Source organism: Pogoniulus pusillus, chromosome 27 (genome assembly GCF_015220805.1).
Source record: "Pogoniulus pusillus isolate bPogPus1 chromosome 27, bPogPus1.pri, whole genome shotgun sequence".
Lineage (NCBI taxonomy): Eukaryota > Metazoa > Chordata > Aves > Piciformes > Lybiidae > Pogoniulus > Pogoniulus pusillus.
The window spans coordinates 5270630-5283619 of record NC_087290.1 but is presented as its reverse complement, the minus strand read 5'-3'; the positions used below and the strand labels follow the sequence as shown (position 1 = coordinate 5283619).

The window sequence follows — 12990 nt, the reverse complement described above, 5'->3', positions numbered from 1 at the left end:
TGAGTTTTTCCGTGCGCTTGCACAACATGTTTTGGGGACAACTTGTGAAAAAAGAGAAGGCATAGGGGAAAGGGGAGGAAAAAAAGTTGATGGAGAGAATTCATAGAGAAGGAACTTCTGGTCTCCAGTCATGAAATGGGAATGAGTGTTTTTATCCATGTACAGTAAATGGAAATTGCTATGAATATTAATAATTAGAATGAGGAGGAATTATATAGTTATATATTGTTATATGAACGTTGTGAAGTGCAGTAGGTGCCTCATGAAAAACTTCATTAGATACCTCCACAAGTTTGGGGGTTTTTTTCTCTATTTACTTCTGCTGCTGGATTTATTGAAGTGATTTTAAATCTACATTTCAGAAACTGGCTCTTTGCTGGTATTAACCTCAGGAATAACCAGCCTTCACAGGAAGGTAGTTCAAACAAAGCATCAACAAGGCTAAAACAACATTCTAATGCATCCAAGCCAAATAGAGGAACAAATAGGCAAAACCAACTATATACCTTCTCAGCATTGCAGTGGGTGTAGTTCAGACCTTCCTTGTGCTGCATAGATCTCTATGGAACTGTGTGTATTACGTGTGTATGGTGAACCTAACAATCATTTAGGCTGTAAAAGACCTTCAGTACACTGCTTTTGTAACATGTCGACCTGCAGAAAGCACAGCCTAAGAGAAAGCAGATGTGTTCTCAACTGTATTGAAAATGTAGTTTGTAATATTTTTTGGTGTTTTTTATTTATGACAATGCCAGTAAAGTTCATTAAAGTTGGTTTGAAATGGCAAAAGAACAATCTGATACCTATTAAGCAGATCATGCTGTTTTATGAACATTGAGGTTAGTCAAGAATTTTTTATAGTGCCAGGCAATGTTGTTAGGGGTTAGTCCAGCAAAAGGCCTCCTTCCCCTGGGGAGATTTCCATTGATCTTAGATCCTCCAAGATCTTACAGTGTAATGAGGGAGGGATTGGTTCTGCACGTGCTTCAACGTGATCTTAACTTTAATAACTGCATCTATGGCATAAATAACTTGAGAAATTTAAAGGTTCTCAAAATGAAGGTCTTCATAACTGTGGTTTCCTGCAGGCTCTGAGCCTGCACATGAGCTGTAATGCACAGCAGCTTGCTTTGCTTTGCTGTCTGCGTTAATGGTCTCTTGAATCATAGAATCAACCAGGTTATAAGAGACCTCCAAGATCATCCAGTCCAACCTAGCACCCAGCCCTATCCAGTCATCTAGACCATGGCACTAAATGCCTCATCCAGTCTTTTCTTGAACACCTCCAGGGACGGTGACTCCACCACCTCCTTGGGCAGCCCATTCCAATGGCAAATCACTCTCTCTGTGAAGAACTTCCTCCTAACATCCAACCTACACCTCCCCCAGCAGAACTTGAGACTGTGTCCCCTTGTTCTACTGCTGGTTGCCTGGCAGAAGAGACCAACCCCCACTTGGTTACAACCTGCATTCAGGTAGTTGTAGACAGCAATGAGATCCCCCCCGAGCCTTTGCTTCTCCAGGCTAAACAACCCCACCTCCTTCAGCCTCTCCTCATAGGGTTTGTGTTCCAGGCCTTTCACCAGAAGAAGATGCTGCCTTGTTGCCCAGGCTGCACCGTGGCAGTGCCACAAGCACCACATAAACATTGCTTTGTTTGGATGTAGGATAGGGTTAAAGAAGAACAGTAGACAAGAGGATTTACCTGAGCCAGGCTTAAACTCTTGCTCTCTTTGTTTTCTCTCTTTCCTACAGCTCAAGCCAGGTCAAAACAGTTGCCGAGACAGTGACAGTGAAAGCGCCAGTGGGGAGTCGAAAGGTTTCCATCGAAGCAGCTCTCGGGAAAGACTCAGTGACGTAAGTAAAGCTCCTGCAGCCAAATACTGCTCTGATTAGCCTCTGCTGCAGTTTTCTGAGGGGTCTAAGTCATAAGAGGGTTTAGTTTCTGGGAACTTTTCTTGCTAACATCCCCTTCCCTTCTGGGGGGTTGGGAGAGGAAGAGGTCACTTAGGTGTTCTGCCCCAATTCAGTAAACCTGTTAATGCCTGATATGGTGTATGTCTGTGTGAAAACTCTTGCAGTTTGAATTATTTGAAGGCCATTTAATGAAGTTAAAATGCCCTACATAGCTGAGAAGTGAGATGGTCTCTTTGAACCCAAGTGGGAAAGGAAGAGAATGTATTTCTTTGGGCCATATACTGTCTTTATGATAAGTATTAGAGCCTCTAGAGAGCCTTGGCTAATTTATATATAATGAATAGCTGTAACATGGCCAACAATAGCATCAACTCTGCCTTTATTGCTCTACCTAAACTGCTATGGAAGATACTAAAGATGGCAGCTCTGCGAAGCATGTTTTTCTCTGTTGGAGAATGCTGACTGTTCACTGAATGACACACATGAGTTATTCTGACATGGGAATGGCTGCAGAGATCTTTCTGTTCCTGCAATTGGATTATTATTTATTATGTGTACCATCGCAATCCTTGAGTGTTTTATTCATGGCTCTGGGTCCTCTGTGCTACATGAGAATATAAAGACAGCTCTGTCCCAAAAGAGTATGCAAATTGGGAATTTTGTAGGTCAGATCCTTTGCTGGTAAAAGCATGGATAGCTACATCAGTCAGACCAATTCCTATCAGCCAGCAATCTGCCCCTACTTTTAAATAACCCACATTTTGGAAATGGGGATTTTATCAATAGCATGTCCATGCAGATTTGGATGACAGATACCAGATGGTGTCCTCTGTAGGCCAATCCAATAAACCAAATTGAGCAGACATGAAAAGAAATACCTTTGTAAAGGGGACATTTCCTTGTGCAAATCTAAGCCTGAAGGCGCACAGCTAACGAGTTTTGTTTAGCAATTTTTAGCAGTTGTGCATATCACTGAACAGCCACCCGGGGTGGCTTGGGCTTTTTCTTGTGCCCTGTGAAGAGGTGAAATCTATAGCACTCTTTCATCGTCCCTTTGTCATGTTATTTTAATGGCTCATTCCTTCCCCCAGAGCCAACCTTGATGGATACGTTCAGCTAGACACTTCAGAGTCTTCCCTTCATAGCTGTCAGGTGAGGTCAGTGTCAGGGCTATAAGGAATCTTAGAAAGAGGAGTGTGAAACCAGAGGAGATAGCAAGGAAATGCTCTGTACAGAAGGCAGTGGATGGCAGCTGACTGTCAGCCTGTCACCCTTGCCATCCTAGCTTGTTCTGACCCTATGGAAGCTGAGAAGTCCCTGCAGTGAACTTGACAATTGCCCAGCACCTTCCAGCAAAACAATTCACAGTTCCTTATAAACATGGTTTTAATTTGGTCTTGTCACTTCCTTGCAGGGCACTGAGTGGAGACCTCTCAGGCTTGTTTGAGCTTCCCAGCAGCTCACAGTAGTGCAGTGTTAGACCTGGCAGTAACAGCAGAGCCCTCGTTCCCCTTCCACCATTCAAATAGTTGTTCTCTGATGTTTTTAAAAGACTTTGTCTTAGCTCTGTGGTGAATTAGAAGGAAAGGGAGAGCAAATTCAACTTCCATAGTAATCCTGAGAGAAGGCATAGGGATTCAGAGGTTGTTCAAAATGAACCTAAAATGTGAAAATACGTATTACAAAAAGTTATAAGTAATATATGTTTTACTTAATAAGAAAGTTCCTTTATGCTTATGTCTCTCTGGTCTGGTGTTGCTAGTTCTCAAGGTAACTCTTATCTTACCTGAGTGTGTGGTGTCCTCTTCCAGACTCTCAGTTCAGAAAGCCAATACAGTGCTGCATGTCTCTACCCCAAAGCACCCCATGTTTTTACAGGGCAAGGCCTTACAGAGTGGTGGTGATACTCTCAGTTATGGATGAGCCCACCTTGAGCTATCTTCTAGTGCACAAAGTTGTATCAAGAGCTCAGTAAGGTTGTTTTGATTAATATCTTTTAAAGGAGTGAGTTGTCTAATGATAGCTACCAGTTACCAGAAAAAAATACAGAAGAATAAGTTTTCCCTGAAGATCTTTTTCTGGTTTGACAACTCTTTTTTTAGGAGGAATATACAAAAAGTTGTGCAATCACCAAATGGTAGGACAAAAATATGAAATATTTTAGGCAGATTAACCCTGAGGTTAGAAAGCAAATTTTGGACACGAAATATAACAGATTTCTGCTGATGTAGCCTGAGAGCAATGCAGGATTAAGGGTGGCTACTGTATGGAAATATGTATAATGAATGAAGTGCATATACTCGAGGTGGGTGATCAATTTTCAAATCTCTAGTTGTAAGTAAGCTGTTGGAACAGAAATGTTATCTCCACGAGCTTTAATGTGCAGCTTAAGTGATAGCTCAGTGACAGATGCAGAACGAGAGAGATAGTATAATGAATATCCAGTTGCAAACTGACATGTCAGTGGCTTCATTCCCTCTCCTGTCAGATAGCTTTCAGCTCCACATATTGTAACTGTACCTACAGTCCTTGGGTAACACAGATTGATGCAAAGTGTGTTTACAAGGGATGACTCCTTTCCAGGCTAATGAGATCCAAGCAGGTAATTTGCTGCATTCGTGAAAGAGGTGGTCAAAAATGAAAAGAGGATAATTCAATGAAAAGACCGTGTTAAACAGGAGACTTTTTTCATAATGAGGCTTGAAATAGCATCAGACAGCAGGAAGAGGAATATCCTATGTCCTTGTCAGAGGCAATGCAGTGAGACTGATTTCCATCAACTCCTTTCTTTGTCCTCATCTCACACACGTGTACACACATGCAGATGCTCCTCTGAGAGAACATAATTAGCAGAGAACTTGACCTCTGCTAGATTAGGGATAATAATGACTGCTCGAATGCTCCACTGCAAGCATTTGACAGTGCCCTGCTGCACCTCCCCTTTTGAATTCCATAAACCCATTTCTCTCTGCCTTTCTCCACTATAAAGTGGTTTGTTGGTTTGGGTTTGGGTTTTTTTTGTTGTTTTTTTTTTTTTTTTTTTTTTTGAATGACAACTTGCTTTTTCCTTTATGGGCAGAGGTAGCTCCAGGGGCCTAAAAGAGAAATTGGAGAGCTGCTCCTCCTATATAGGGTGCTGTAGTCAGTTTAATCTCATCAAAATCTTGCCAGTAGTAGAATTCATTTTGTTGAGATTTCGCTTGGAGACAAGATGGCAGAGCTTTCTCTTTTCTTCAGCTTGGAGCTCAGTCAACTGGTTTTCCTTATCTTTCTGTATATACTTATTTTTAATTGAGTCTTCCACTTTGAAATGCTTGGGGTACTTTTTTTTAGCCATGTTTTACGAAGCAGCCAGGAGGAAAATGTGAGGATTACAGCTAACCTGCATGGTAAACACACAGAGTATTCAGGAGTTCGGCCACTTCTTTGCTAATGAAAAGCAGAACAACCCCTGATTCATGGTGCATTTCTGATCTACTCCAGAACTGAAGCTCACACTCAGCTGTAAAGTCATGGCTAGTCCTGGTAAAAGTCTGAGGTCTGCACAATGAACTAAACTCACCATTTCACGGCTGCAGAGTTGATGAGCTGCCTTGGCCCTGCCCCACTCTCAGCTGCTTCTGGTGTTGGTTTCAGGCTTTCATTGAGGAGGTGACAGATGTGGTCATCAACTGGGGAGGCAGCACAGGTCTTCCATTCTTGCCACACAAGAGAAGTGTGGACTGCCTTGACTTTTCTTGCTTTTGCTGAACAAGGGGTCACAAGCCAGGAGATAGAGTTGGCATAGTTCTGTATGGAACACTGTTTAAATTCTTGAACAAGGAGTGGGACAGCAATCTTTCCATTTGCCCCCTACCTTAAAAATCTCATCTTGAGGTCTAATGAAAGCTGACACACTCTTTCAAGAATACTTCCCATCGGCAGTGCTTTGAAGCTGTGTGCTCCTGCTGCATTGTGTACTTCACTCTTCAGTATAGTTTATGGTGTGGTATCAGTGGAGAATAAGTCCTGAGTGCCTTGCTCACCAGGTCTGTTGCTGTCTGCCCCAGGGAGGAAAGGTGTCTATCCCCAGTAGTGTGATCCTGTGGACAGCTCACAGTTTTGGCTTCAGATATGGGATACTTTCAATTCTCTGTCTCCCTTTCCTCCCACCTGCTTATTGAACCCGAAGAAAGACAAATTGAGGAGCAGTCTTTGGGTTATGTGCTCTGAAATCCTTCGCACTTTTCCTTCTCCAAAATATCCCCCAGTAATCTTGGCTGCATCTAAAGTGGAATAACACCAGCAAAGCTCTGTGTGTGTTTGTGTGCCAGAAGCTGATCGACTGCAGTGGCTGCTTCTTTGTGTGTGTGTGTGTGTACGCGAGGGTGTGTATGTGTGTGTTTGTGTGTCTAAGGTTGGATGCTTAAATGCTTTGTTGCATTATGTTAATTCCTCGGCAGTGCAATCAAATTCATGTCGTAATTAAAGCTGTCAGTTGGAAGGCAAGCCAATCGCCAAGAAAACACAGCATAACAAATGAAGTGAAATGATTCTGCGTGTAGCTATACAATGCTTCGCCAGGCATGAAATTAAATAAGTAATTTGATGTTGACATCAGAAATTGAAATGATACCCACTGTTCCTTCAGTCAGTCAGACCTACATAAACAATAGCCAGAACAAATATGTACAACACAGGCTTTCTCCCCACCCAGCTTCCCCAAGTAATGCCCAATATATATGCAAAATGGGTATAACTGTGCCTTCCAAGACCTCAAGGATGTAATTTTCTTTGGTACACAATAAACTACTGCTTACAGGAGGGTGACTACATTTTTGCTCCTGGGCCAAAAGTTCTTCTTTTTAAGAAAAAAAGAAAGGAAAAAAAAAAGACAAGATAAAAAAAAAGGCAGAAGTAAAATAACAAACCCAACCCCCTGTTAATTTCAAGCAAGTGACTTGCATTTTACTGGTGGGCTTGTGCTGGTGGTTGTGTGAATATCAAATAGTGTATCTGATGTCAAATGTTGCAAAGGGTTTGGGAAAGTGAAACCATTACCTCTATTATAGGCACACTTTATATAAGAGATGTAGAACCATCCAGTGCAGGATCACGACTCAGCATGGGCTTGTAAAGATGCTGCATATACAGTATCACATTCACCAGTTGGTACCAAGGCTGGGCACTGGGTGGTAGGATCCTTTCGCTATTGGGAGTTATCAAAAAGAGGTGAGAAGCTGTCTTCTTGCATAGCCCTTGCTTCAGCCTATGCGCTCTGTCAACACACGGTTCACAGCACAGCTGACGTAGTCATTCATGCATGTGCAACACAGTCTTCCTTCAATTAAAAAGAGTTTGCAAACTGTACTATCCATATGCAGCATGCAATGTGTGAAGGGCTCTGTTTCCATCCAGCAAACTCTAAGGCCCTGAAAATGCACAGTTGTTTCTTTTCAGTGAAAGTCATTTGACTGCTATGTTTCGACTGTCCTCCCATAGCCATTGCAGCATTGCTTTTGAAGGAATGGAAATACTCAGTGGGAAATCTTTTGCTTGCTTATTCTTTTTTTTTTTTTTTCTTCCTTTATTGTTTTGTTTTGGTACTTGATCTTTCAAAAACTTGGAATAAAAAGCAGACAAAAATTGCACACAGATGCAGAATGCAAACTTTGGAGCTCTCAGCCTGTAAAGTAAGTTTTAAAAACTGTGAGTGAAAGATTGGGACTCTATTGGCATCTATACATGGCTTAAACAAAAGCACAAGTAATGATTGCACATGTTGTACTTTGTGAGTAAATCTCCAGTTTAATTAAAAGAATTTGAATTACATGAAGCAGGAAGCAGAATGAGTAAAACGAATGGCAGTAGATAAGTTGTTTTATCAGGAAAGCAAATGCATTAGACACTAAACCAGTGTGCTGAAATGCACTCTCCAAGTGGTGTTGCAGGGCTGCAGCGGTTCCCAGAACCAGCGTACTTGGCCCATGGAATGGACTTGCTAGCTGGATACAGTAGCTGGGCTGTGTGATTGCTGGGGCTGTAGTGGGTACTCCCAGCTGCATGGGCATGGTCAGGTCGAGGGAAGCAGAGCAGTCAGGCTGAGCCCAGAGACATCATGGCCATGTGTTACCAAATGTGCACCACAGAGGGGCATTGTCATTGGGACCAGATGGATCTTGCTGTGGGCAGTGGTGGTAGAGGGAGTCCCAGAGTAACAAGAATAAGGCCAGAAAGGCTTAGGAATTTGTTTGTGAGTCCCTTTGCATGGTGGTAAGCACATCTGCAGTCTGAAGATCTGGAGGCCTTTCGTGGCTGCAACACCTAAGATGGAGTGAGTTAGGGACCATGAACCACACACCATCCAAATTCCTGTAGCAGCTTTATTTGTTCACAGATGATGTCTCAACACAGTTGTTTGATTTTATAATATTGGTACCATTATGACTGCCAGAGTGATTTCCTCTTGCTGCCTCTTTAATTTCTAATACCTTAAATGAGAAGGCCTTCCCCTCTATATATGTACCCTCTCAACCTCTCTTTTTGATAGTTCTTTGGTGCACACGCAGTAATGTGCTGGTGGTTTGTGGTGACTTTTGTTGTTAAATTTCTTGGCACACTCGATTTCTGCCATGCTGACTTCAGTAAAAAGATTCCACAAACCCTTTGTGGGGTTTCTTTTCTTTAATGTCAGTGCTGCACTGATCAGAAATAGAGAGAGTTTGCTGGTGGGGTTCCCTGCAATGGGATCTCAGGGCAGGGATTGCAAGTTCTGCCTCTTTCCAGTGGTTTGCCCGAGCTGGCTGGGGGCCCTGTACAGGTCCTAGCAATCACTGAGCTATGTCATTACCAAAGGTGAGATTGTGCTAAGGAACTGAAACAGCAATTGAAGAGAAACAGGAGTTAAAGACTGGTCATCTGAACTACCCACTGCTCACTAGAGAATTATCCTCTATTTTGCTTCCTTGTGTATTGCCTAGCCTGGTTTGAAGTGTTTCAGGTGATAGGGCTCTAGCACTGGGAGTTGTTCACCCTTTAATGTAACAGCCAGTGACCTGGATTAGGAGCGAGATGTTTAGGTCTCTCACCGTGTCTCTAAGAGAACCTGCTGTGTAATCCCCATTGCTTAGATGAAAAACTAATGAAACAAACCCCTTTATCTCCTTAATTCCTGTAAATGTAGACGTGATTGTGGCCCACTTAAACTGAATTTCATGATGCCTTTTTTTAAGCATTTAAACCTTTTGATTATATTCCATGGTAGTAGTATTAATTTTAATTATCGTTATGGGTTTGAGCTTTGAAATCTGTCTCACAGCACAGTTATTTGTTGTTTGGTTGGTTGTTTTATTTTTTTTCCTTTTTAAATCCTTGGTTTGTCAAAGAATGTGGACATCCAAATGGGGAATTATAGCGACTGCAGTCTCCAGGAAAAGGCACATTTGGCGAAGCGGCTTCTCCGTGCCCACCCGTTCTTTACATTTCAGACTACTAATTATGTTTACAAAATGTCTCATTTTAGAAAAGCACTGTGTGTGTACTAACCAAGGCCTTTTGGGAATAAATTGGCAAACAGGTCATACACTGAAAAAGTCATCCAAACCCACCGGGCTTTCTGTTTTGAAGCCGGTCTAGTTTTTGTGGTTTGGTTTTGTTGGTTTGTTGTTTTTTCTTTTCTTTATCCCCTCCTGCCTGCCCCTTTGTGGCCATAAAGCTGAGTAGCTGGAGTCCAGGGCATTGAATGTCAGCATGTCAGGGAGGCTGGTTGATGAGTGTCTGTTTAGTCTCAGTGCAGGGCGAAATGCCATCATTAATTCATTACCCAGCTGCCTGTCAAATAAATTGGCAATTACGTCCACCGCGGAAGCTTGGAATTCAGTAAATAGCACGTTACCATCTCAGAGTCGTTGAGAGATGTAAAGAGAAAAATTAAGCAACACCGTGTTTGTTTCAGTAGCAGATGACAAGGGGCAGCACATTGGTGCTGTGATGTAGTGATGAAAAGCTTGGAAAGGGCTGGTAATGAGCTATGTGGATTGGAACGTGTTAAAAACCGTCACTGACTTTTCACTTTGTCTTTGTGTTTTATTGCAGAGCTCAGCTCCTTCCAGCTTGGGAACAGGCTACTTTGTAAGTGTATCTCGACTTTAACACATGTGCCTCTGAACAGCATAGCATTACTCCTGAACCAAGGTGCCTTACTATATGGAGACAAGAGTAAATAACCCATCTCAGTCTGCCCAATAGGTTAACTTAGCTTTTTCCTATTTCTTCCCCCACAAGTGTGTTGTCAGTAATATTCCAGACAGTCAGTGTATTCTTGAACCAATCAGGTGTCATACTAATTACTACACAGATTTCAGCAGCATTTCCTTTACACAGTTATAGCAAATAAAATGAACCTTGGTCTTCTCAACTCTCCAGTCTAAGACAGGAGGATCTTGATTTCCCCTTGTACCAATTCTCATTGATCTATAGATGTCACAGAGCCCATTACTGCAATCTTGTCTCATCTCCTGTGTACCATAGTCCAGAGAAGATGACACAGTGATTTCTACCTGTTGGCTAAAAGCCCTATGTGTAACAGATGATCTTGGAAAACATAGCTGTAACTGTTTTTATGCTAGATGTGCATTTTATGTCATGAGAAGAGAATCAAGCCCCAACTGGTTTGATAATTGATCAGTCTTATATTGTTATTTGCATGCCCATTTATTGATTTAACAGTCTCTGCCTTTCTGTCTGTTTATGCACCTGTTCATCAAGATACCTTTTACTTCCACAGATAATTTTGGGAGTAAAAAATGTTTTCCGGCTAATCCAAAACACTGTTGATTTTCCTCCAAGATTTGTGTTGAAATTACTCCTATACTCTCTATTCTCTATTCTCCAATCACATCTTCTATGCCTTTATAATATCTGTGTGAGAAAAAGACCATTATCTATGTCTAAAAACAGGTAGGTAAACTGCAGTGAGACTTTCTTCTCAGTAGTTAACAGACTAATGAAAGCCTGCTTCTATCTCTTCATCAAACTCTGGGGTAAGCAAAACCACATATTATTTGATCATATGATGGAAAAAACTTTATTGCTCTCTTGTCAGATTCTCAGAGAGTAATTTTCTTCCATTAGTAGATGGTGAAATTAATCTTTTATCACAGAGGTCTGTGATCCTGCAAGAAACTTACAGGATTAAACTGTGTACATGTGACCTCACATGTAAAGTGTAAAATGCAAGCACAAAAAACTGTTTAATACCTGGAGAAATCTTGTGTCCTGCTGGGTTTGCATTGAATTTCTGCACACACTGAATGTTTGTACTTGTGCCAGTGGTAAGGTATGAAAAGAACCTGTGGTAGTTTTTTCTGTAATTAAACCAACACTCAGATGATTGCAAGGTAAGTTGTGAAGCAGTGTGAAACTGCTTTCCTTTTTTCAGCATTTCCCTTGTTTTTTGTGGTTTTAAGAAGGAGGGGGCAAAGGGGTGAAAAAAACATCAAATTGCTCAACTTTTATTTTGCATTAAGACTGAAATTTTTCATAGTTCAGAGCAAATTACTTTTCTTTGGACACTTCAAATCATTGGAATGTGTATAGGCATGCTTAGAAATGGGATAAATGTGATATGGGATAGAGGGCTTCATAAATAAGCCTTGTTCTCCTTATAGCAAGAGCTGAATATGTATGGTTTAAGAACAATGTTCAGCTTCATCTTAAGGAAGCAGAGGTAACAGAAGAAAAAACCATCTGCTCTTCCTTTGCACCATGCTGCCTGTGGGTTGGTCCAGTAAAGTGAAGATCTGGAAGGTGTCAACATCCCCTATGCTCGGGGGAAAAAGCTTGAAATTTTCTGCTTCTCCCATGTGAGGGATTTAGTAGCAAGAAGAAGCTTTGACATATTCTTGTGCCAATGTATTGGAACTTGAAATGATACTAATTTGGATCTGTGTAGGTGGAGGAGACATCCCCTATTCAGTTCTGTTAATGTGATACATTTAACTGCACTGTTTCTTACATACAGTCGCACTAATAAGGTTTCTTTAACTCCCTTTTTCTTTCTTCACTAGTACAGAGTAGATGGAAAATGTCTTTTGCTTTCTGTCTTTCAGCCATTTTTACACTTACACAGACTTGGATAAAATGTGGAGGGGTTTTTTTTTCCTCCCTTTTTACTTTGGGAAATTGTTTTCAGGGTTACCATACTTATTGTTTTTAAGAAGTCCGTACCCTTATTAACTTACACAGGACAAATAAATCCCAGATGTGTTTTGTGGTACCAGACAATGAGAAAAATGCTCCAGAATGATCCAATTAACATGTGTTTCTGATAAATATAATTGTTGTATTATCAAAGTGCAAGAGCATATGCACTTACACTGACTTCTTTTTTCCAAAGCCTTTAACTAGAAAAGACTGTTAGTTTTTGTGTTTAGTGTTAGCTCAGAACATCAAAACAAGGGTTGTTGCTCTCAGATAAAACAAAAATAGCTTTTAGTTTAATAGACACTAATAAAGCCTTTGCCTGTGGAAATTATTGATCAGTATATATTGTACTTTGGACTTGAAGATATTACCTTGTGTGGTGCACCAAAGAAAGCGAGAGCAGCAGGTAAGTTAAAATGGACTGTCAGTAGATTCACTGCCTGAGCACATCTGCCACAGAAAGCAGAAACACAGATGGATGCAGGTCTTATTCAGAAGTGAATGAACGCTGAAGTATGGATTAAGTAGCTTATATTTTGCTGTTTAAATGCAAGTATTGATGGAATCTTTGTGTCTTTAGACCATGTTACCTAGCGTGTACCTATCTCCATGTGATGGAGACTTGGAATCTTCTTTAAAAAACATGGTTGTGCCAGACACTCTACTTTGCTGGGTGATGGATGATGTGTCTGCAGTGTTTGTGGATGCTGTGTGTGCTACAGGAAAAATTCACTTTTGGATCCTTTTGTTCTATTGAGAGCCTCCTGAGGTCACTGAGTGCTTAAGGACATGTTTATAAACCTGACACTTCCCAGTAAAACAAAGTCATTTTTCTACTCTCTGTATGAGAGTTCCATGCTGCTAAATAGTGAGATACTTCCAGGAGAAGTG

General features: G+C 41.3%; 1 protein-coding gene across 4 annotated transcripts in view; it reads left to right on the top strand.

Annotated features, from left to right (window-relative positions):
- The window catches only part of AUTS2 (activator of transcription and developmental regulator AUTS2), an 839198-nt gene that overhangs the window by 385397 nt on the left and 440811 nt on the right, over positions 1-12990 (top strand). For all 4 annotated transcript variants that reach the window (XM_064166624.1, XM_064166623.1, XM_064166622.1 and 1 more), the window contains 2 exons: positions 1756-1857; positions 9991-10026. In XM_064166624.1, the coding sequence (XP_064022694.1) occupies positions 1756-1857; positions 9991-10026 (138 nt within the window). The remainder of the gene's footprint in view (positions 1-1755; positions 1858-9990; positions 10027-12990) is intronic.